The sequence below is a fragment of the Carcharodon carcharias genome, chromosome 8 (genome assembly GCF_017639515.1).
Source record: "Carcharodon carcharias isolate sCarCar2 chromosome 8, sCarCar2.pri, whole genome shotgun sequence".
Taxonomy (NCBI): domain Eukaryota; kingdom Metazoa; phylum Chordata; class Chondrichthyes; order Lamniformes; family Lamnidae; genus Carcharodon; species Carcharodon carcharias.
Window position 1 is genome coordinate 150,601,639 of NC_054474.1, and position 25,343 is coordinate 150,626,981.

The window sequence follows — 25,343 nt, forward strand, 5'->3', positions numbered from 1 at the left end:
TTGCCTTCCACAATCCAATAATAATCTAGTTACAGTTAATCAAATAGAACAGAGTAAAATTCATAATACTTTTTATTAAATATTACTTACACCATCCAGCTACACACATGTAGCCAGGGATCCCCTTTAACCATTAAGACCTCGCCAAGGTTTGTTTGAAGAAATTCCTTTTCACCTACTCCTGTGACAAAGGTACGTTTAGGAGAAAAAAATGGTCTCAAGTACGCCCTGTAAGATTCTGATGTACCTGTTTTTCCCTTCAAACAGGAACTCATTTCTACTTGCCACAGAGAAGTGAAGAGGACACAACTTCAGCAAAAACCAAAATAGTTATATACAGCCAGAGGGGGAAGCACAGGAGAAAGGCAGGTTGGGGTAGACATAATAAATCTATTAAAATTATTAATTTGAAGGACTTTACCTACCATACAACTCATCAATTCACTCTCACTCAGATAAAACAGAAATTAACCAGCCTTGCATCCAGCACCTGATCTATCAAACTTTGTTACAGATCCAAATGTCAAGATATTTCATTTCCTGCTGGTTTTTCTTAGCTTTATAACCTTGCCTCTCCCTGAGTGTGACAGCCAGAATTTACAAGCAGCTTCCTCAGTAGTTTTCCTCCAACTAACCTCAGGGTTGGAGGGGGTGGGGGGAGGGAGAGAAAGAGAGGGGCAAGAGAGCAGAGAGAGAGAGATTTACATTGCACCTTTCAGGTCTTCAGGGATATTCCAAAGCACTTTACAGCCAATGAAGTACTTTTGAAACATAATTATTGTTGTAATATAGGAAATGCGATAGCCAGTTTACACACAAGCTCCCACAAACACCAATGTGAAAATGACCAGGATATTCTATCCTTAGTGTTGTTGTTGGCTTACGAATAAATGCTTGCCCAGATACAGGTGTAACCCTTCAACAGAACTGAGAAACGAACAGCATCTAAAATCGAAACATAAAGGGAAGTGAAAAGAGTAATAATGGACATTCTACCATTCATGTGTTTGTGTGCGTTTCCCCCTTCCCTGTTTTGCTCCTATTTAAATGCTGTTCATTTTTACCAATTCATATTAAGTGTTATACCTCAATCATTAACGTGTCTGTTGTCTCCATAGAAAGACTGAATCTACTTGCATTACCAGCACAGCCTGTATTTCTTTGAGATGTCTAGTTTTTATTTTGTATTTTACTTCAATGCTCACAAACGTCACACTGCTAAATGTATAACCTTTGGGGCCTTTTAAAGCTATGTTTTTAAGTGCCTTTTCAGTTGCATTTATATTTAGCACCAATACTGTGTCCCGATATCAATCTAAACTGTGCATGTATAAATCCACTAATAAACCTGAACTGAGTTTGAAGCAAAGCAGAGTGAGACTCCATCCACCAATTTCTTTCTGGTATCAGGTCAGTCTCTAATCCTCAATTCAGGCAGCATTTAAACTACAAATGTAGCATTGCATCAAAATCTTCCTGCTGCAGTGGAAAAGCCCCCTTGATTAACCAAGGATGACTGTTGCATGGTTGCAGTTGTTAAAGCATAGCTTCTTTTCTCCATACAGATCTCACAGCACTTCATCAACATCAGATCGTATCGTCTGTCCAAAACCATTAACAGAAGAGAAATGCAATAGAAATTTCACATGATTCTCTCAATGGCTCCTGCAGCAATTTATTGCTCAACATCCTGTCCTTTCTTGATGTCTTCCTCCACTCTTTGATACCATGCCTTGATCTTGGTGTTTGCCATCATGTCATTGAATGCCTCCAAACCTTCCATTACTCGAAGTACCCCATAGACTGCCTGTGAAGATGGAAAAGCAAAAGAGAGAAGTGGCATTACAAGAGAAAGACTTACAGAACTGAAACATTATACCTATCAGGAAAGCTTAATAGGCTGGAACTGTTATCCATAAGACTGAGGATGATCCTGATAGAGGTGATTAAGACTATGAAAGGGTTTGATAGGGTAGACATCAAGAAGATGTTTCCACTTGAGGGTGAGACCAGAACTAGAGCATATAAATATAAGATAGTCATTAATAAATCTAATAGGTTAATAAAAAGAAACTTCTTTGCCCAGCAAATGATTAGAATGTGGAACTTGCTTCCACAGTTGAGGTGATTGTGTATTTAAGGGAAAGCTAGAAAAACACACAAGGAAGAAAGGAATAGAAAGATATATGGATAGAGTGAGTTGAAGAGATGTTGGAGGAGTCTCATGTGGAACATAAAAACTGGCACAGACAAGATAGGCTGAATAGCCTGTTTCTGTGCCACAAATGGAAACATCTATCAAATCCTTTCATAATCTTAATCTTAAACACCTCTATCAGATCACCCCTCAGCCTTCTCTCTTCTAGGCAATAGAGCCCCAAGCTGTTCTATCTTTCTTGATAGTTATAACCTCCCAGTTCTGGTATCTTGGTAAATTGCAAGAGAACCCACAATGATTAACATCTCTTACCAGGTCAGCAAGGTTGGGCATGTCCCCGCCCATGAATGGCCTGTGCTTTCCAACAGCAGCCACCCACTGGTCGGCAGCTTTGTACAGATCCTGCCGGACATCATCATGAAGATTATGTCTGGAAACCAACAAGGACAAAGGTTCAGCAAGTTCTCATAAGACACAGCACAGGAGATCCAAAAGGATGAGGGAGTTGGAGTTTGAGTCCAGACAACCAGTGGATATGACATGACAGCTTGAAGCAGCGAGAGGAATGGTAGGAAAGGGTCGTGTGGCATTTCCCGTGGTAATCTGGTTCCCTGTAAGATTTCTCTCTCAAATCCAAATCGGTGTCAACGGTGCAGAGATACCACCTTAGGCCAGCGGAGTCATAGAATCTTACAGTGCAACAGGACGCCATTTCACCCATCATGCCTATGCCAGCTCTTCTAAAAGAGCTATCGAATTGGTCCCGTTCTCCCTGCCCTTTCCCCATAACGGTGCAGTTTTCTTCCTTCAGTATTTATCCAATTCCCTTTTTGGAAGTTCCTATTGAATCTGCTTCTACATCCCTTTCGGACAGTGCTTTCGCTGGTTACTGGGCCTTCTCCCACTAGAAACAATCTTTCCTTATTTCCTTTATTTAGTATCAAAAGCCTTCATGTTTTTGAACATCTCTATTAAATCTCCCCCTAACCTTCTCTGCTCTAAGGAGAGCAATCCCAGTTTCTCTAATCCCTCCTTTACTGAAATCCATCATGCCTGCTACCATTCTAGTAATTCTCCTCTGCACCCTCTCCATGGTGTGATATCCTTCCAACCAGTCCTGGTTCCATTTCCGGTGGGCAATCTCCCACTTCCCATCCAGGTGTCTGGACTTACTAAGGAACCTTAAAGAATTAAATATACACACCTTGACTTAAGTCTCTTGCTGACAAAGAACATGGCTGCAGCTCCAAAATATTTAGCGAAAAATCCTTCAAACACTCCAAATTTCCCCTCCCTCACAATGTAGTCGAAAGACGCCAGAGCTTCTCCAGGAGTGCGGTAGACATTGGGTGAAATGAGATGAACCAGCCAGTCATCCACCCACTTACGCCATTTCATTTCCTCCCTGATATTAAAAAAAAACCCAGCACAGGTTAATATGGTAAAGGACATCCAACATCCATAACCAAAGTCAGCTGATCAACCTTGTAATGGGCCATGACTTAGGCAGACCGTAGGGCAGGTACAACAACAGCTAGATAATGAACTCACAGTGTCTTCCCTCCCTCCCTCCCCTGTGGAAACAGGATTGTCACCAGCTATTTGAAGTTTGTACACAAAAACAGCTTACATTTATACAGCACCTTTAACAGTAGCAAAAACATCCCAAGGTGCTTCACAGAGCGTTATCAAATAAAATTTGACATCAAGCCACATTAGGATGTAACCAAAAGCTTGGTCACAGAGGGAGCATCTTAAAAGAGGGGAAAGTGGTAGAGAAGTTTAGGGAAGGAATTCCAGAGCTTAGGGCCCAGGCAGCTGAAGACATGGCTGCTAATGGTGAAGTGATTAAAATCGAGAATGTGCTAGAGGCCAGATTGGAGGAGCACAGATAGTGCAGAAGGGTTATAGAATTGGAGGAGATTATAAAGATAGGGAAGAATGAGGCCATGGAGGGATTTGAAAAAGACAAGAATTTTTAAAATTGAGGCATTGCTTGACCGGGAGCCAATGTAGGTCAATGAGCACAGGGGGTGGATGGGTGAATGGGACAGTGTAAGTTAGGATTTAGGTGGCAGAGCTTTCAATGAGCTTGAATTTATGGACAGAGAAAGATAAGACACAGGCTAGGAGAGCATTTGAACAGTCAAGTCTGGAGGTAACAAAGGCACACTGGCATATCCATTCCACCTACCAGGACAAGAGGGCATTGGACATTATAGAAATCTATCCCAAACAGAACAGCATATTTTTCATAAATAACATCAGAAAAACATGATTGATTTTAAGTGTGCTTCATGGTTTACTTACTTTCTGGCCTCCTTCGTGGGGTAGTATTGCTTTTCATCCTGGTCCTCCAGCATCACCCAGTACTTGTTGTTGTATTCAACCACCTCCTTCCCCTTCTCATCTTTAGATTTCATCTCTGGATAGTACGATACCACCCGAGTTAGGTTTTTGTGCCTGAGATTTTTAAGAAACAGCAAGTAAACAGCACGGAGAGACAAACCAGCACGTTGTATAAAATCATAGAATGATTACAGCACAAAAAGCTATTCAGCCCGTCATGTCATAACAGCCCTCTGCAAGTGCAACTCAGCTAATCCCACTCCACACCCTTTCTCCATGGCCCTGAAAATTCTCTCTCTTCAGGTGCTTATCCAATTCCCTTTTGAAAGCCACAATTGTATCTGCCTCCACCACACTCACAAGACAGGGCATTCCATATCCCAACCACATGTTGTTTAAAAAAGATTTTCCTCATGTCGCCACTGGATCTTTTGCCAACCACCTTAAATCGGTGTCCTTTGGTTCTCAATCCCTCCGTCAACAGGAAGTTTCTCGCTACCTAGTCTATCTAGACCTCTCATGACTTTGAACACCTCTTGTCAAATCTCCCCTCAATCTTCTTTACTCTAAGGGGAACAGTCCCAGTTTCTCCAATCTATCCATGTAATTGAAGTCCCTCATCCCTGGAAGCATTTTTCATGAATCTTTTTTCTGCATCTCTCTAAAGCCTTCAGATCCCTTCTGAAATTGTCGTCATCATCAGCTCTCTCTCGATTCAAGAATGACGCCTACTCAAGGTCACCAGTTTCTGCCATGAGTTTTCAGGTGATTGAACAGGCCGATTCTCAATCTCCATATCTTTGGGCACATTGTGCACCATGTTCCACATGGTAGTGGGATCCAGAGAACATACTTCTTCAGTTGAGGCCACACTAAAGTTTTATAAAGGTTCACCATATCTTCCTTGCTTTCATACTCTGTGCTTCTACTTATAAAGCCCAGGATCCCTATGCCTTTTTGACCACTTTCTCAAACTGCCCTGCCACCTTCAATATATCCGCAGAACCTTCTGCTTCTAAGTCCCTTTAGAATTGTACCCTTTATTATATATTGCCTCTCCTCATTCTCCCTACAAAATGCATCACTTCACATTTCTGTGCATTAAATTTTATCTGCCTCATGTCCATCTATTCCCCCAACCTATGCCCTCTTGAAGTTTATCACTATCCTCCTCACAGTTCGCAATACCTCCAACTCTTTGTTTTGTAAATTGAAACCCACATACATGTGGTTCAGAAACTTATCAGCCATGGTTGAATGGTGGAGCAGACTCAATGGGCCGAATGGCCTAATTTCTGCTCCTATGTCTTATGGTCTATGGTCTACATGTCAACAATTCCAGTATTCACAACCAACAATTCTTTAAAACAAAAACAATGTCAGAGCTTTCAAACAGCTGATCCACACCAGTAATTGCTCATCCACCCGGTTCATGATCAGAGGTGTACCATGGCAAGGGAGGAGGTGTGAAGAGAAGAGGTCGATCATAGAAGGCCAACCTCTCCCAAAGTGGTGGGGCGACAACTCAAGATGGACCCCAAGTCACCATCTGTCTCCTAATACTGGGCTCACATACTGATGTGGGTACAAGGGCCTGGGGTTTCCTCTCAATTGGACTGTTTTTTTTAATGCAATTTGTCTAAAATTGGCCAAACCAACAAGCTGCATCAAGCACAACTCAAGTTTCCAAGATCTTTTATGCTAGGTTAAAAAACATTTTGCTAGAAGTTGCCCTTGCCTTCAAAACTGGCCATACCTCCTGATTAAATTAATTGCCATTAAGAGTTAATGCCAGTTGCACTTGTTTTCAGGCCTTCATGGAGGGTCTAAAAATTAAGCTAATTCTTTTGGGTGCAAGGACACCATTGGTGAGTTTTAAAGCTTTGAATATCATTTTAATCTAAGAAACTGACCTCTGTATCCCAATATAACTAGCAAATGGTTCTATATCGTTCTTTAAAAGTCACTTTCAGTTATTTAAAATAGGTTACTCAGAAGTGGCAGACCAGACAATCTGATTAAAATTCTTATTTTTTGTGAGAAACACATTTTCAGCTGTATCAAATCACACTACACCAGGTTACCACTCTAATTTTAAATCTTCTTTTGACAAAGTTACAAAATGCTGCCAATTGCACTGGCTCATGGCAGATTTTTGTGTTCAGCGATAAGCAAATCAGTTTGAACAGAAACTTATGGGGAAGAAAAAAAAATTTCTCAAGCCAGGTGCAATTTGCAAATTTTACAGCCAAAGTGAAAAATCCAAGACAAAGTGAGGGGAGGTGGAACAAAAACAAAAAATAGCTGGAAAAATTCAGCAGGTCTGACACAGCATCTTCGGAGAGGAACACAGTTAACGTTTCGAATCCGTATGACTCTTCATCAGAGTTTCGGGGAGGTGGAATTGTGTTCACAATCGGCTATGCACTTGTACACTAATTTTAACTGTGCTGCCAACGAGGAGCTCATCAATCAGCCACTTACCCACAAGGGGTAAGGCAAGGAAGGAGGGAGAAAAATTGGGCTGCTTTCACTTAATTTCCAAGGACCATCACACAATGGTACTGGCCAAAGCCAGGATAACATGCTACCCTCTAAATCGATGGATCTGAATGGCTCATAAAGCAATACACTTGAAGAGCAGAGCTCTGCTTTTTCTCAATCCTATTTTTGAAAAGAAAAAAAAATCCTCGGAATCTTTTGGGCTCTTCAGCAACAGGTAAAAACTGAGGGGGATAGTAGAAATTGAAGAATCCTACAAAATGGACAAAAAACCATGTTTAGGTGATTGTGGGTTTGTGACAGAGAGCAGGAGGGAATGGGTTTTAAGAGGCACATGAGATTGCGACTAAGTGTACAATAATGGAAGAGTCTGGTCTGTGAGTGAGAGGGGAAAAAAAGAGTGGATGTGTCCCTAAGTTAACGAAGGAGTGTGCATGCATGTGTGTGTAAAAATGCAAGTGTACACGCGTAAGTGGATATATTTGAGCAAAAGGTATAAGTGTGCCACAAGCACCCTTTAACAGCTGAACACAGGGGAGGAAGAGAAAATTCATGTTTCTGGAAAAATTAGGGACTTTTGGAGTTCAAATAAATAACAAAAAACTTTTTAGAATTATAGGATAAGGAGATCTCAAGAAAAAAGGTGAAAAATTTGAAATAAAATGAATAACCAGAGGGGGGAAATGGGAATCCTTTCGACAAAAGAAAATGAAGAAACTAAAAGCTCTGTTTAAAAAGAGAATCTATACTTCACAAAGCAAAAAACTTTGGAAATAAATATCCAAATGAGTGTCAGTAGCCACGTCAGATTTACCTGGACAATAAAAATGTCTTTACAGCGCTGATGATAACTGAGGAATCATTGATTTGCTGAAAAAAAAGGAAACTAAATTAGTTCAAAGCTGCTTATCCCACACTTAATTCACAAACATCCAACTCTACGTCTTTATTCCAATACGCTCCTTTCATTCACTTCTCAAATTTCAGGTTTAAAAAAATCAGAAATTTATACTAAATTGGGCAGTGAGCGAGGTGGAGAAGTTGGGTGAAGAGGAAGAGGGGATGGGGAAAAGAGCAAGATGGAGGGAAGAATAGAGAGATGAAGGGAGATTGAAGGAGAGACAGCAAGTGAGAATACGGAGAGACACACATGATAACACTTCATCACAGCTCTCAAATGTTCTAAATTTCTTTGTGTGCAATTAAGTAATCTGACATTTAAAGATGGCAAATGTGGCAGCTTTTTGTTCACAGCAAGATCCCAATGAGCTGATTGACTGAATGTTCGGGAAGAGTGGGGAAAAACGCCATGCTCTGCTATAAAGAGTTTCATGTGACCTTAAACATCCGCTTGAAACTGGGCATCAGCAGATGGTTTAAACTCTCATTGGAAAGTCATGCAATGCAGCACTCCCTCGCTACTGCATTCAAGTGCCAACCTAAATTATATGCTGCAGTCACCATCCTGAAAGGGTTCCAATAGATTTCCACATTTTGAAGCCACTACCTAATCATAGACAAATAAATACTGTGGCTACAAGAGTAGGTCCGAGGCTTGGAATTGTATGATGAGTAACCCATCTCCTAACCCCCCAAAGCCTGTCCACCATCTACAAGGCACAAGTCAGGAGTGTGATGGAATACTCCCCACTTTCCTGGATGAGTGCAGCTCCCACAACACTCAAGAAGCTTGACATTGTCCAGGACAAAGCAGCCTGCTTGACTGGCACCACATCCACAAATATTCACTCCCTCCACCACCGACACATAGTAGCAGCAGTGTGTACCATCTACAAGATGCACTATAGGAATTCACCAAGGCTCCTTAGTCAGCACCTTCCAAACTCACGACCACTACCATCTAGAAGGACAAGGGGCAGCAGATAGATAGGAGCACCAGAACCCTCCAAGTCACTCACCATCCTGATTTGGAAGTATATCGCCGTTCCTTCACTGTCAAAATCCTGAAACTCCCTTCCTATCAGCACTGTAGGTGTAACTACACCACGTGGACTGCAGCGATTCAAGAAGGCAGCTCACCACCACCTTCTCAAGGGCAACTAGAGATGGGCAATAAATACTGGCCCAGCCAGTGAAGCCCACATCCTGTGAGTGAATTAAAAAAAATCTTTGCAAAGATTTTGCTTCCTAATTTATATCACTAAAGCGGAAATACAAAAGTAAGTTCTACATTTACTTCATGAATATTATTTCATGCTCTATATTTAGAATTTGTGCCCATTTTGATGTAGCTTGCGCAAACTCACCACTATCTCACCATCGTCCCCGATCAGAATCGGAACCTTCCGGTAGCTGGAAAATTTGATCTCCTTGCGTAAAACTGGGTTGACCTCCACAATCTTGTAGGGCAGCGAGTGGAAATCGAGGAATGCCCGGACTTTGCTGCAGAATGGACAGGTTTTGTACTGGTACAGAGTGAGCGACAGGTCAGCAGTGGACTTCTGCAGCAAAGCAAACACACAGAGGGAAGAGAAAAGAGGTTTCAACCACGCCTGGAGAGCTGAACTACAATCCCTTTGCTGCCCTTGCCCCCCACTCCATCACCGATCCTCAACTAGTATCACTAATACAAATGATCCTGTCATCATCACTTTGCGGTTTGTGCGCAAATTGGCTACCGCATTTCCTATACAACAACAGTGTAGGAAACTGCCACACTACACTCCAAAACTACTCCATTGGATGTAAGAAGCTTTGGAGTATCCTGAAATTGTGAATGGTGCTATATAAAATTACTTTATTTCATAATTCCAGTTCAGTGGACCCTCCTGCTTGTTCTTTTTTTATCATTCAGAACTGACCCAACAGTGAAGTGCATTTGTTTAAGTGCCTATCTGTATCTGACCCGGGTGCACTGAACTGGGTGGAGGGAGGGAGAAAAGACTGGTATTTATATAGCACATTTTATGGCTTCAGGTTGAAAACAAATCACTTTACAGCCAATGTAGTATCTCAAAAAGTGTTCAGTTGAAGTGTATTCACTGTTGTAATGTAGGCAAAATGGCAGCCAATTGGCACACAGCAAGCTCCCAGAAAGGGCAATGTGATAATGACCAGATACTCTTTAGTGATGTCAGCTGAAGATAAATATTGAACAGGCCCTGTGGGGAATACCCATGCTTTTCTTCAAAATAGTTGCCATGGGATCTTTTAAATCCACCTAAAAGGTAGGCGAGGCTTTGGTTTACCACATCATCGGAAAGTGCACTTCAGACAGTACAGCACTTCCTCAGCACTGTCAGCCTGAATTAGGTGCTCAAATCCTGAGCATGGGGCTTGAACCACAACCTTCTGACTCAAAGACTTACCTGGCAGGGGAGAGACCTTCATCGCCTTTCTGCCAGGGAAAGAGCAATGGCTATAACCAGTCGAACTCCTTACCATGGGGTACCTAACACCATCCGAGTCATGGTGAAGGGCAGCAAGCAAGGAACAGGAATGGATAGGACCTTCTTCACCAAGAGAATCCTATTCAAGCTGTGTGGTTTTGAGGCTGCGGAGATCTACAGGATTTCCCCAGCGCTGGATTTTTTGATGTGGCTTTCAAGCAAGTGGCAGCTTGTGTCAAACTCCTGAAGGTGTTTGAGGAAAAGAAGGACCTGCCAGAAATGAAGACCCTGACAGCGGAGCCGCTCTTTGCTCTGCCGTTGCAACGAGAACGGGTTGCGACGGTGCATCTGTACAACACCTACGTCCCTGTCGCTGACGTGCTCACCTTCCTTACCAGGTACTTCGATAAGGTTGGGAGCTGCACCGCGGTTAGAGATGATTTGGGGATCTGGACATGTAAACGCCAGGTTAAGGTAACGCTCAAGACCGACAGTAAGGGAGCCGTCTTCCACCCCCCTTCCAGATTTGCTATCGGGGGAAGCCGTGGGTACCTTGTCTACGCTGGGCAACCCAAACTTTGTCGCTCATGCGGCAAGTCTGGTCATGTGGCGGCCAACTGCAGTGCTGTCCTCTGCAAGAAATGCAAACAGGAAGGGCACCAGACAAAAGACTGCAAACAGGCTAAGTGCTGCAACCTGTGTGGCGAGGCAAGTCACCTCTACAAGACCTGCCCAAAACGTTGCCGTACTTATGCACAGGCAGCCAAAGCCAACGAGGGGGAGGCAGAAGAAATGCCTCGTGTCACTCCAACTACCAAGGCCCCCAGGGAGAACAATGGGACAAAGGAGGACACAGAGAGAGACAAGGTGGAGGAAAAGATTGGGGCAACAGACGGCCAACTAACAGCATGGCCCCCTGAACCTCCCACTCCTCAGGAGAGCGAATCAACAGAGGAGGAGGAGGCAGCAGTGGGAAAGCAGCAGGGGGAGTGGCAGCTGGTGAAGAGAGCCAAAAAGACGAAGGGGCTAAAAAGAAACCAAGCCACTTCCCAGACAAGAGTCAAGAGGCGTCTCCTATCCAACACAGATAACAAGAGCAGCAGCTCTTCGGACGACCAAGGGCCAGGGCGGCGCCAACAGAAGAAGCGGCAAAACACTAAGGAGTTGGAGGATGAGACACCCGAGCTCCAGAACATTGGAGACAGTGAAGAGACCAGCACACCCCAACTTTGCCCACAACCCGAAGAGGCCAGTGTACCACAACCCCAGGAATCTGGGAACAGTGAGGCGCTCAGCGCACCCCAGCTCCGGGAAGCCAGGAGCAGCAACGCCCCAGAGGGGGAGAGGATTGGAGAAGCTTCTCCAACAGAGGACATTTCAAACCCCGCTCTCTGCACGGACCCCCAGATGCCACCCGAGCAGAACATCTCCAATGGGGAGGTTCAGGACGCTTTCCTCAGCCCATCCCAAGTGAAGCAATTTGAGCACACCACGGGCATGAAGGAACTCTCAGAGACAACAGGTTTGGTAAGCGACTAACTGCTTTAAAATGGGTGTAAAGATTATATCAATAAATGTGCGTAGCATTAAATCTACTACGCGATTTGTTGCGACCTTGGACTACCTTGCCAAGGTCAAAGCTGACCTGTTGTTTCTGCAGGAGTGTGCAATACCACACCTCAGCTCCGACAGGCAATGGTCCACGATGGTGGTCCCATGGGCCACTGATCTGGTCGGGAGGAAATGATTCTCGTTCCTCCGGCCTGGGAATTCTGCTGCGGGAAGGCAGCTTCACCGTCTCCCAGGTTAAGGAGGTGGTAGGTGGGCGCCTCCTCGTAGCAGACATAATGTACAAGAATGCTCCACTCCGGTTAATTAACGTCTACGCCCCGTCACAAGGGGCTGAGCGGCTGGAGGTTTTTCAGCAGCTCCCACTGCTGCTGGCAACCTCCAGGCCGGTCATTCTGGGCGGTGACTTCAACTGCATCATCGATGCGGCTGGACCATCCGGCAGGGCCGAAAGCAGATTGGACACTACGTCCAGATCCCAAGTTGCACGACGTCTTCAGCAACCCTGCAGATGGAGCGCAGCGTAGATACACCTGGTCGCGGCCTGACGGGTCCGTCTGTTCCAGGATAGACTTCCTGTTTGTGTCCCGTGCATTCACAGTCAGATCCACCAACGTCAAGCCAGTGTTCTTCTCTGACCACTGCCTCCTACTGGCTGACTGTCACTTAGAGAAGGACCAGAGGGTTGGTAGGGGGGCATGGAAGCTAAATGTGAAACTGCTGACCCCAGAGAACATTGAGGAGCTCAAGAGGGATTACAAAGGTTGGAGAACCATGAAACCCCACTTTGAGTCACTGACACACTGGTGGGAAGCGATCTAGGGAAACATCAAGAGGTTTTTCAACCTCAAAGGCACCCAGAAAGCTAGAAAGGAACAGAGGGAAATGTCCAGACTCCAGAAAAACATGCAGAATCTGCTCCGGCTACAGTCGATGGTGGTCGATGTCAAGGAGGCACTCCAAGAGGTGAAGAGCCAGCAAGCCTCGCTCTTTGCCTCGGAGGCCTCCAAGATCATCTTCCGTTCCAGAGTCCGCTCCGTGGAGCAGGACGAGACATGCTCACGTTTCTTTTTCCAAAAGGTACACAGAGAGAGCTCTGTGATCAGCAGCCTGAAGGAAGAAGATGGCTCAGTAAAGCCATCACAGTCCGACATTTTGAGGATCAGCAAATCCTTTTATGCCGGATTGTATGAGGTGAAGCCCACAGACAGCACGGCCTCCCAGTCCTTCCTGTCCTCTATCACGGAGGTCTTAGACGACAGTACACGGGAGAGTCTGGACAAAGCGCTAACTCCTGACGAAATGACTGAGGCCCTTGAGTCCTTCGAGAAGAGTAAAACTCCTGGAAGCGACGGCTTGCTGGCGGAGTTGTATTCGGCTCTGTGGGACTGGATCAGCCCGGACCTGCTAGAAGTGTACGAGAGTATGCTCCTGGCTGGCAGTATGTCAGAATCCATGAGGAAAGGCATTATCACCCTCATCTACAAGCACAAGGGGGAAAGGGAGGAAATTAGAAATTGGCGACCCATTTCACTGTTGAATGTGGACTATAAGATTCTGTCCAAGGTCATCGCCAATCGGGTCAAATCTGCTCTGGAATTGGTGATCCACCCTGACCAGACCTGCGCTGTGCCAGGCAGGAAGATCTCTGACAGCCTCGTGCTGCTCAGGGATACGATTGCCTATGTATAGGACAGGGGTTTGGATACCTGCCTCATTAGCCTGGATCAGGAGAAGGCCTTTGACAGAATATCGCACACCTACATGGTGGATGTGCTCTCCAAAATGGGGTTTGGGGAGGGAATTCGCAATTGGATCCAACTGCTCTACACTAACATCAGTAGTGCAGTCTCGATCAATGGGTGGGAATCAGATAGCTTTCCTATTAAATCTGGAGTCAGGCAGGGCTGCCCTTTCTCCCCTGTCCTGTTTGTGTGATGCATAGAGCCCTTTGCTGAGTCCATCAGGAAGGATCCGGGCATAAGAGGAGTGACGATCCCAGGCAGTGGAGGCACTCAGGTCAAAGTCTCCCTGTACATGGACGATGTCGCCGTCTTCTGTTCAGATCCGCTGTCGGTGCGCAGACTGATCCACATCTGTGACCAGTTCAAACTGGCCTTGGGAGCCAAGGTAACTCGTGGGAAGAGCGAGGCCATGTTCTTTGGGAACTGGACTGACCGATCCTTTGTCCCCTTCACTGTCAGGGCTGACGGCCTGAAGGTGCTGAGCATATGGTTCGGAGGGACCAGGGCACGCGTTAGAAACTGGAAGGAGCAAATGTCTATGGTGAAAAGGAAACTGGGCAAGTAGGAGCGACGCTCCCTCTCCTTTGCGGGTAAGAACCTGGTCATCAGGTGTAAGGCACTCTCGCTGTTGCAGGTCTGGCCCATTCCACAATCCTGTGTGGTGGTGATCACCCGAGCCATCTTCCGCTTTGTCTGGAGGTCGAAAATGGATCGTGTCCGCAGGGATGCGATGTACAAGCCTCTAGATAAAGGGGGAAAAAACGTGCCCAACATTGCCCTCATACTGATGGCCGCCTTTGTATGCGGCTGCATCAAGTGGTGCATAGACCCTCAGTACGCAAACACCAAGTGTCACTACATGCTGAGGTTTTACCTGTCCCCAGTGTTACGAAGGATGGGTCTGGCCACGCTGCCGCGGAACGCTCCAAGTAGTTGGACCGTGCCGTACCACCCTCGTGGGAAAATTTATGCAGAGAAACACCTTTGACCACAAGTCCATCAGGCAGTGGTCGGCACGTAACGTCTTAAAGGCCCTGAGGGAAAAGGAGAGGGTGGATCCTGTGGGATGGTTCCCTGAGCAGACTGACAAAGTCATTTCCAACAAGCACCAAGATGTAGCTTGGCTGGTGGTGAGAAAGGCCCTCCCTGTAAGATCCTTCCTACATGCCAGGAATCTCACCCCCTCTGCACGTTGCCCTCGAGGTGGCTGTGGTGGGGAAGAGACCGTTGGTCACCTCCTTGTAGAATGTGTCTTTGCGAAGAAGGTCTGGAGAGAGATGCAGTGGTTTCTGTCGAGGTTCATCCCGAGCAGTTCTGTGATACAGGACTCTGTGCTCTACGGGCTGTTCCCAGGGACACACACCGAGACAAATATCAACTGCAGCTGGAGGATCATCAACTCGGTGAAATGTATTTCCACCCATTGTTTATCTCTACATTTTAGCCTTTTTAGTATTCTTTCATCCCACCCCCACTAGAGCTATCAGTACCTTGTCTGTCCTGCTTTCTACTCTTAATTAGCACATTCCTTTAGATAATATCACCACCTTCAACACCTCTTTGTCCTTTTGTCTGTGACATCTTTTGGTTATCTCCATCCATTACTGGCTGCTTGTCCCAACAACCGCCCCCTCCCCCCCTTAAACCAGCTTATATTTCCTATTTTTTTCCTATTTTTACTTAGTTCTGTTGAAGGGTCAAGAGGACTCGAAACGTCAACTGTGCTCTTCTCCGCCGATGCTGCCAGACCTGCTGAGTTTTTCCAGGTATTTCTGTTTCTTTTTTTGTTTTGTGTTTATATAGTACTTGACATACAATGAATGACCTTGAAATTTAAGGAGTGTTAAGCAGGCAAATATAAAAAATATTGCCTTGTTAATATATTATCATTGTTAGGCAGCAGCATAAGTAAAAAGTATTTAAGGCTACCACTGCCTTTGGAAACTTAGAACTGGGGAATTATTTTACATCTTTAAGAGGTGTCTCCCATATGGACAAGTTTGAAATGTACTGTGAAATTGAAAGTTTATAAGGTTATGGCACGGACAATTGTACATTATTTTTTAAATAAAAAAAAGTTCTTTCAGCTACATTTGTCCAAAATAAACTGCATCATCACACTTTTGCAGATAACATTCGAAACCTCTAAACGCATTTAAGCTGAGAGTTTGAAAGCAGAACCACTGCAAAGTAACGCAAAACACAACAGGGAGCACACTGCGTTGGACTTAACGTTACGCCACAAAAATCAGGGCTGATTTAAACCTCCCCAACAGAAGGAATGCCATGAGAAACTGGCAAGAAATGCAAACCTCACCATCTACCTGCAAATAAGTTACTGGCACCGCACTTGGGCCCTGATATCCTCTCTTTGTCCGGTTTAATCGCGGTTTACCTTCGTGTCCTGCTGCTCGGCATGATGCTGCTCTTGCTGCAGGTAGTGCTTGAGCGTGTGGTACAATCCCAGGGTCCCACCCAGCACAAATGCAAAGCCCAGGGCAGCGCTACCCACTTTCAGGCGTCCTGCCAACTTCTCCTGAAAACCTCTGTCTTGCCCGTAGAACCTGCAGCCGAGCTGCAGCACTAGGACCTGCCTGTTGCAAGCAACAAGCTGGGCACAAAGCCTCCCCACTCTCACATAGGAAGCTGCCATCTTTACCTTATATAACGAGAGTCACCCTGGTCTTCTTAAAGGTGTACACCACTGATTTACTGTGATTTCCACCCCCCAACCCTCTTCCAAACCATAATCTCCCTATTGCAACTAGACATCGTTTTTGATCATGTATATTCGTACGCCAGCCCTTCCTCCGCCCCCTACCCCTCCAAAAATACCAAAACTGACGGTGAATTTAATTTTGGTTGTACAACATAAAATTGTTGGCTCACTCCACGACCACTGTTCAGAACTTCGGATCAAAACTCGTTCCCCAAACAGTTAAAACCAACATTTGCCTCTTTCAATCTACTAGGGTTGTCATCTCAACCAACCTAACAAAAGTGCCCCCCCCCCCCGTTTTTTTTTTGAGATGGAACAGTCACTAAATCTCGCAAAAGAAAGAAAATGAATCAAATCTTATTCTTATTAACATTTGCTATCTCACAAAATAGGAAATAGTTGCAGGAGCAGGCAATATAGCCTGCTCTGACATTCAGTAAAGATCACAGTCAATCTTCTGGCTCAGCTCCACTTTTCCACTCCCTCCCCCTATCCCTTGACCATCACAGAGCAATGATTTTTTTTTGGTTGAAGGACCCATTTTCAAATGAATTCAGGATCACACCAGTTCTGTCGAAGGGTCATGAGGACTCGAAACGTCAACTCTTTTCTTCTCCGCCGATGCTGCCAGACCTGCTGAGTTTTTCCAGGTAATTCTGTTTTTGTTCAGGATCACAGACCCTCTCCATCTAAATTAAAATTTTGCTTATAATATAAAGTATTGCTTATAATATAAAAGTTTTGCATGTAAAGAGGTGGTGGTGAGGGGTGAGCAGGAGCCCTGGGAGCTGGGGGAGCAGTGTAGAAAATGGATAAAGCACTTAGGAGAGCAGGAGCGATGGGGAGGCACACCATCATGAGAAGCCTGCAGACAGCAGAGCACAAAGAAAGCAGGGGAGAGCAAGTGCAGGGGACAGAAGAAGCAGGGGGAGAGCACGTGCATGCAAAGCAGGAGCAGGGGGCGAGATGGAGCAGGGGTGGGGTGGAGGGGTGTGGTAAAGGAGTAAGGAGAAAATGGGAGGGAGCAGCAGATCACATCTCCGGCTGCGCTCGCTCACTCACTCTGACCATGGTGCCCTGGGAGGTTGCCCATGTCATTAACTTATCCTGCATTGCAGATCAACTGGGGGAATCCAGAGGTTCATGGATCCCAGTCTGAGAACTTCAGTAAGATAAAAGCAAAAAACTGCAGATGCTGGAAATCCAAAACAAAAATAAAAATTAAAATACCTGGAAAAATTCAGCAGGTCTGGCAGCATCTGCGGAGAGGAACACAGTTAGTGTTTTGAGTCTGTATGACTTTTCAACAGAACTAAGTAAAAATAGAAGAGAGGTGAAATATAAACTGGTTTGGGGGGGTGGGACAAGTAGAGCTGGATAGAGGGCCAGTGTTAGGTGGAGGTAGCCAAAAGATGTCATAGACAAAAGGACAAAGAGGTGTTGAAGGTGGTGATATTATCTAAGGAATGTGCTAATTAAGGGTAGAAAGCAGGATGAGCAAGGTACAGATAGCCCTAGTGGGGGTGGGGTGAAGGAATCGAAATAGGCTAAAAGGTAGAGATAAAACAATGGATGGAAATACCTTTAAAAATAATGGAAGTAGGTGGGAAAAGAAAAGTCTATATAAATTATTGAAAAAAAAGGGGGAATTGGAAAGGGGGTGGGGATGGAGGAGCGAGTTCATGATCTAAAATTGTTGAACTCAGTATTCAGTCCGGAAGTGAAGTGCCTAGAAGGAAGATGAGGTGCTGTTCCTCCAGTTTGCGTTGAGCTGCACTGGAACAAAGCAGCAGGCCTAGGACAGACACGGGGGCATGAGAGCAGGGTGGAATGTTGAAATGGCAAGCGACAGGGAGGTCTGAGTCATGCTTGCGGACAGACCGAAGATGTTCCGCAAAGTGGTCACCCAGTCTGTGTTTGATCTCTCCAATGTAGAGGAAACTGCATTGGGAGCAACGAATGCAGTAGACTAAATTGAGGGAAGTGCAAATGAAATGCTGCTTCACTTGAAAGGAGTGTTTGGGCCCTTGGACGGTGAGGAGAGGGGAAGTAAAGGGGCAGGTGTTGTACCTTCTGCGGTTGCATGGGAAGGTGCCATGGGTTGGGGTTGATGTGTAAGGGGTGATGGAGGAGTGGACTAGGGTGTCCCAGAGGGAACGATCCCTGTGGAATGCCGCCGGGGGGGGGTGAAGGGAAGATGTGTTTGGTGGTTGCATCATGCTGGAGTTGGTGGAGGATGATCCTTTGAATGCAGAGGCTGGTGGGGTGATAAGTGAGGACAAGGGGGACCCTCTCATGTTTCTGGGAGGGAGAGGAAGGTGTGAGGGTGGATGCACGGGAGATGGGCTGGACACGGTTGAGGGCCCTGTCAACCACCGTGGGTGGAAAACCTCGGTTAAAGAAGGAAGACGTGTCAGAGGAGCAGTTTTTGAAAGTGGCATCATCGGAACAGATACAACGGAGGCGAAGAAACTGAGAGAATGGGATGGAGTCCTTACAGGAAGTGGGGTGTGAGGAGCTGTAGTCGAGGTAGCTGTGGGAGTCAGTAGGCTTGTAATGAATATTGGTGGACAGTCTATCACCAGAAATTGAGACAGAGAGGTCAAGGAAGGGAAGGGTAAGTGTCAGAGATGGACCATGTAAAAATGATGATGAGGTGGAAATTAGAAGCAAAATCAATAAATTTTTCCAGGTCCAGACGAGAGCACAAAGCAGCACCAAAGCAATCATCAATGTACCAGAGGAAGAGTTGTGGGAGGGGGAGGAGTTGTGAGAACTTCATTGTTCAGAAGTCTCTCAGTGTCAACAACTGAGCATGCACAGCTCTCTGGGGCAGGGAATTCCAAAGAATGAGTGAAGGAATCTCTCCACACCTCAGTCCTACATAAATAACCCCTAATCCTGAGACACAGCCCCCGACAGTGCAACACTGTGAGAGTTCTGTACTGTTGGAGGTGCCGTCGTTGAGCTTAGACATTAAACCAAGGCCCTAGTCTCTCAGGTGGGACGTAAAAGATTCCACGGCCACTATTTTGATGAAGACCAAGGGAGTTACTACATTGACTGCACTTAATAAATAGATATTGAAAGTGTGGAACACCTTGAGGTCATGAAAGATGCTACATAAATGCAAGTCTTTGTTTCGTATTTCGGTTTGTCACAAAGGTTGTTGCAATTCCAGTGAGTTACTCAGCCTGTTATTTTCAGTTCACTCATAACAATTCTAGTGTCTTGCTGGAAACCAATTGATGGTCAGGATTTACCCCTTTAACAATCTGCCCATGGATTGCAACAAAGGAGCCTGATACCCAGGTGGCTTCCTTTGTGCCTGTGGCCGTTTTTTTTTAAAAGGGAAAGTTTCGAATGATATTTTCGACTGAAACGTTCATTGTGGTATTTTGCTGGGGAATTATAACCGACAATTGGGTGGAATTGTGTTTTGTTCTCAGGCGGTAGCGGGACACACGGCGCTAGGACCTCGGACTGCGTCATTTGTTCCATTTTGAGTTCGGAGGGCGCGGGGGGGTCAGATTTCCGGGAGAGACTCCGGGGAGCGGCTGTTGTCCCCGGGGCATCTCGAGGATGTCGGGGCCGAACGGGGAACCGAATGTCACCGTAAGGCGAGAGGAGGAAGAGGAGGAGGAAGAGGAGGTGCCCGAGGAAGGTAAACCCGGCAGAGGGAACCAACCAGACCCTCACTGGATCCATGTTGCAGATCCCATTGCAACTCTCGATCTGGACCATTTGACCAGAGCGCACTCCTTATCCCACCCCACCCCATAGCCAACCTGATACCGTGACAGGACCCCCTTCCCCCCCCCTCCTTCAGCAGACCCTGAGATGGCAAGTTGTGGAATTAATTTTTCATTTTGCTCGGCCACTGAGGGAGTGCTGCACTGTCGGAGGTGCCATCTTACGGATGAGAAGTTGGTCGTCACCCCGTCTGCCATCGAAGAGCAGTTATCCCCGGTGTCCGCGTCAACGTTTAATCCCTCATTCAATATCACATTGCAGTCTGTGGGACCTTAGGGTGTGCAAATTTGCTGCGGCCTTTCCTGCATGGCCATAAGTCACCACGCTTCAAAACGAGATTTACATAGGAGTGCAGAAGGGATTTGCCAGGGTGGTTGCAGGAATGGGGGACTTTAGTTACAAGGTTGGGTTGGAAAAGCTGGGTTTGTTCTCCTTGGAGCAAAAGAGATTGGGCGGGGGGTGGATTTAATAGAGGTATGCAAGATTATGACAGGTTTGGATAAAGTAGACAAGGTAAAATTTAGAATTAGGGGACACAGATTTAAGGTTGGAGCAAGAAATGTGGGGGGAATGTGAGGAAGAGTGAGTGGTAATGACCTGGAACTTATTGCTCATGAGCGTGGTGGAAGTAGAAACAGTGATTTCAGAAGGAAATTGGATAGGCACTTGAAGGAAATAAACTTGCATGGCTACTGGGATTGAGCTGGGGGGTCGGATTGATTGGATTGCTCTGCAGAAAATGAGTATGGACTCGATGGGCTGAATGGCCTGCTTCTCTAAAGTGTTTTGGGATATCCTGATATGAAATGCAAATCCTTGTTGCCAACCCTGGTGGCAACTCCTTAATGGTCAAACTAAAATAGGCATCTCTCAGTCTGCAGCAAATATATTTACCAGAACCAATAGCTTTAACCCAAATTATTTTAATACCTTGGGAGATGAAAAAATGCAAACAAAAACCTGATGTAGAGAAAGACGGGTCATAAATGCAAGTTTCTTTTTTTTGTAACTAGTTCTGCTGACAGTTAAATGTTGTATCCTTCACCTCACTCCCCACCACCCCCCCTCCCTTTCTTGGCAGAATATGCTGCACTTAATCTGATGCTTGATCAGATCAACTCTTGCCTGGATAACCTTGAGGAGAAGAATGATGTCCTAAATGTGAAACTTCGTGAACTGTTGGAGTCAAATAGGCAGGTGAGGATGGAATTCAGGCAGCAACAAATAGATGCAACAGCGCCAACAGATTCCTAGGACCGCAATGCTTGACTCTGATCACCGTTTCTCTATCAAGCTCGAATATCACATGTCCTGATTAAGAATTTTAAGACTTGTTTGCCAGCTGTAATCATTGCTAGCAGCTTTATTTTCCCTTAAAATTGGCTAGTTTTCATCATTGTACTGAGATTTTCACTTTTTATTAACATCTTTGTTGATTTCGGCTGTGGAATTTCTGTTCCTTCCTTCAAGAGGGAGTTCATTTGTAACCGATGCTGTGCTTCAATTGTGAGTTGCTATAATGAGATGAGAAATCTTATTTCAATGGGATTCAAATAATTAAAAAAGTTGTGTTTGGTCCCATGGACCGCTGTAAGTCACCTGACTAATCCTAATGTTTAGAACCCACCATCCCGTTTATACTTTATTATTCCAGTGTCAGCCTTGGTTTAGTGGGTAGCACTCTTGCCTCTTGAGTCACAAAGTTGTAGCTTCAAGTTCCATTCCAGGACTAGTGACAACAATTCTAGGCTGACACTAGTGCAATATTAAGGGCGCCCTGCGCTATCAGAGGTGCCATCTTTCTGATAAGATGTTAAACATCTACCATCCACCCTCTCAGGTGGAAATGATGCTAAGGCACAATTTCAAAGAGCAGGGCAGTGCTTCCTGGGGGCCTGGCCAATATTTATCCTTCAATCAGCATCACAAAACCACTGCTGTTTGTGGGAGCTTGCTATGTACAAATTAGCAGCTGCATTCTTCACATTACAAGACCAGTGACTGAATTTCAAAAGTATTTAAATTGACTAAAGTGCTCTGGGGCATCCGATAGTCATGAAAGGCGCTGTATAAATGCAAAATTTTCTCTTGACTTTGCAAATAGAATTAACCTCTGCCAACCATTCCATCCATTCACCATAATCTATGTAAAAAGTTAAACCTAAGCTGTCTTTTCACCCTCCCTCCTTTTCTAAGTGAGGGATTATGCCATTGTATGTAATCGGTGCATTATTGTTTCTTATCTGTATGCTTCAAGGTCGTAACTAATTATCACTGGAGCCCTCTCTTGTGTAAACATTTCCAGATTCTGTGGCCTTTCCCCATTATTCAGGTACCCACTACCAGAGAGAGAAATTTGGTCACCAGAACTGTACCTAGTATTCTAGCTAGGGCCAGACTCATGCTTAATCTTTGAGATTTATTCATTCTTCCTCTTAATAGTTTTCTCACTTTACTGAATGTTCCTGCCATTCCTGTAACTGACGTTTAAAGCTATATTATTCAATGGGACTATTGTGTAACAAATTGTAATTTGAAAATCTGTCAAGCAAATGGTTTGAAAAAAACACATGCATTAATAACACCCAAGTCATTCTGAATTGAAGGACATCTTGCACCATGTTTTTGCTGTTTTACTTACCGTAGATATCAGCATATAAGTCGACCTTTGAAGACTCCGAAAATAGTTCCACAAACGGGTGTCAACTTACACATCGCGGATAAAATGTGAACTGCCTGTGTGGGTAGTTGCCATTTTGAAATGTGAAAAGAAAACATAACACTGGTAATTCATAATTAATGTGGCACTGTTCATTGAATAAATTAATAGTACAAAGATACTTCTAACTACGATGAAAGTTTTTTTTTTAAACCTATCAAGTTCATTGTGTTCAGCATTTGATGCAAATTCATTGAGCTACTTTGGCTGTGGCATCACTGTAGGGATCCCAACTCTGGATCAGATATGTGCTTTCAGTTTCAGACTCATCCCGTCACAACAAATTATCCTTCTCTCCATGTAATGAAGAGGATATTTCACATTTTTTGAATGGTCTGATGACAGTTTGTGCACTGATAGCATCCCACAATTTGATGAAAAACCACAAAACATCAAGTGGCGCAGCACACATTCTTTATGAAGGTTTTTCTTCTGTCAACCATCCATAGATTCCATTCGGCGCAAATGTGATCCTTGGATGCGTGCCTTAACGAGCCATTCAAAGGTTGAACTATGGACGTTAGACCCCTTGGTATAACTGTAATATGGATGTTATTTCTTCGCAGGCACCTCTTGATCTCATCAATTAAATGGGATTTGAACATGTCCTGCACTAATAAGCTATACTCTTAATGTAGGATACCAGGAAACCTATTGCACATGTTATAGATCAGTAATTTTCTTCTATCCTCATCCATCCAACCTGTCATGGGCATGCACAAAAACTACTGCAGGGAATTTGATAATTGGCATGGTTTTACATTTGAAACTGATTTTATTCCCATGGCCATGTAGGCTAGTGCCACCATGAATCTTCTCATGGCCTGTGGTTTTCACTAGAGCTGTTTTTGAACCTTTCAACTCCATAGTTTGGTTGCTGAGTATATTGGAATTCATGGGCATTTCATCCATGTTGCCAATGTAGCATAATGAGTACTTGTGTTTTTACTGCTGTCTGACAATGAACCATTGGGAACTTTGGCATTGAGGTCTTTTGGTAATCTGAGCAATCTTGGTCTTCTGCCACAACACTACATTTTTGTTCCATAAATCAGATACAACTGTTGTTTTGGGTTTGATTTGGCTCTTAAGTGCATATATATGCATTGCATATATTTTCTGGTGACAATGTAACCATTCTGACGATTTTTGAGAACCCTCTCCGATACAAGCTTCTCACAATCAGGCTGGTCCGTTTTCATGGCCCTTTTGGCATCTTCTTCAGGGCAGATTCCTTCTCCTTACATTCTCGCACCAGATTTTCACTTCCACTGAGTTCCCTTGCTGTAGCAGTTATTTGGCAAATTAGTAAATGTTAAGACTTTAGTTTGAAACCAGCTTCAATATTTGTTTCATTGGAAGATTCATTTTCTGTCATCGTTCGCCATGAGGTCTGCACTGTTTGGGCATGTCTTAAACTCCCACGCACCTTTGCAACACCCCATACCATTTGCTCAATCCCTTGTGGCCATTTATAAGCTAAGTAAAACATGCATCTGTGGGGCAAAAAATTGAGATTACTAATGCAAGTATAACATCATGGCTGAAAAGGGAAGTGGACTTACATGCCAATTATAGTAAAAACCCAATTTTGGGGCCAGAAAAATGGGGTTATCTTAGATGCTATGATGTAAGGTAAGTGAAAGCTTGCTCCTGACTTAAAATTTTTCAATTAAGGTTTTACACTGCTTCTCAAATTAGTAGAATGGAGGAACAAATTACAACTACTGTGAAAATCTATAATTCAGTGGCAACCCTTAACACAGTTAAATAAAAACGGAAAATGCTCAACTAGTCTAGCATCTATGGTGGGATGCAGAGCTGAAAGGTATTCGACCAAAAACATGAGCTAGTTCTTTTTCCGCAGATGCTGGCAGACCTGAACGTTTCCAACAATTTGCTTTTATTTCAGATTTTGCAGCGCTAGCATGGACTTGATGGGCCAAATAGCCTCCTCCTGTGCTGTAACCATTCTATGATTTTCAGCATCTGCAACGAATGAGAGGTTATCTCATTGAAACCCACAAAATTCTGAGGGGACTTGATAGGGTAAACATAGAGATTGCTTCCGTCAGTCTCAGGATAAAGGGGCCAATCATTTAGAACTGACTTGAGGAAAATGATTTCACTCAAAGGGTTCTGAGTCTTTGGCATTCTCTAGCCCAGAGGGTTGTGGATGCTCCACCACTGAACACATTTAAGTCTGGGATAAGGAGATATTTGGTGTCTCAGGAAATTAAGGATTAATGGGAAACGGGTGGGAAAATGGAGTTGAAGCTCAAGGTTCAGCCACGATCATATTGAATGGCGGAGCTGGCTTACAGCCCATATGATCGACTCCTACTCCTATTTCTTATATTGTGCAAATGTTTTGCTTCTGTAACATTCTTAATTTATTTCCTCCATGGATTTTTATGCCCACAGAATTGTGGGATAATTTACCACTGCCAGTAACTGGGATGTCGAGGGACAGGTTTTC

General features: G+C 44.7%; 2 protein-coding genes across 3 annotated transcripts; one reads left to right on the top strand and one right to left on the bottom strand.

Moving 5' to 3' along the window:
* Nucleotides 1–54: 54 nt before the first annotated feature.
* On the bottom strand, nucleotides 55–16,357 carry ptgesl (prostaglandin E synthase 2-like). 2 transcript variants are annotated; one of them, XM_041194137.1, is made up of 7 exons: nucleotides 16,069–16,357; nucleotides 9,277–9,471; nucleotides 7,824–7,879; nucleotides 4,469–4,621; nucleotides 3,363–3,563; nucleotides 2,471–2,588; nucleotides 55–1,807 (listed from the first exon to the last, which is right to left on the bottom strand). In XM_041194137.1, the coding sequence occupies exons 1-7, from the start codon at nucleotides 16,324–16,326 to the stop codon at nucleotides 1,676–1,678; spliced, it is 1,113 nt and encodes a 370-aa protein (XP_041050071.1). In that variant the 5' UTR covers nucleotides 16,327–16,357; the 3' UTR covers nucleotides 55–1,675. The 2 variants fall into 2 exon arrangements, with proteins under 2 accessions (XP_041050071.1, XP_041050073.1); XM_041194139.1 differs by having other exon boundaries at nucleotides 16,333–16,353.
* Nucleotides 16,358–19,872: 3,515 nt separating this feature from the next.
* Nucleotides 19,873–22,985, top strand: bbln (bublin coiled coil protein). The gene is made up of 2 exons (XM_041194140.1): nucleotides 19,873–20,056; nucleotides 21,227–22,985. Exons 1-2 carry the CDS (start codon nucleotides 19,975–19,977, stop codon nucleotides 21,397–21,399), a joined length of 255 nt encoding a protein of 84 aa, XP_041050074.1. The 5' UTR covers nucleotides 19,873–19,974; the 3' UTR covers nucleotides 21,400–22,985.
* The last annotated feature ends 2,358 nt before the right edge of the window (nucleotides 22,986–25,343 follow it).

Coding starts and splice junctions, on each gene's coding strand:
- ptgesl (XM_041194137.1), bottom strand. CDS start 16,326: ATGGCAGCTTCCTATGTGAGAGTGGGGAGGCTTTGTGCCCAGCTTGTT. Junction 9,472..16,068: donor CCGAGCAGCAGGACACGAAG/GTAAACCGCGAT, acceptor GCTTTGCTGCAG/AAGTCCACTGCTGACCTGTC. Junction 1,808..2,470: donor TGCCCAACCTTGCTGACCTG/GTAAGAGATGTT, acceptor CCATCTTCACAG/GCAGTCTATGGGGTACTTCG.
- bbln (XM_041194140.1), top strand. CDS start 19,975: ATGTCGGGGCCGAACGGGGAACCGAATGTCACCGTAAGGCGAGAGGAG. Junction 20,057..21,226: donor AGAGGAGGTGCCCGAGGAAG/GTAAACCCGGCA, acceptor CTTTCTTGGCAG/AATATGCTGCACTTAATCTG.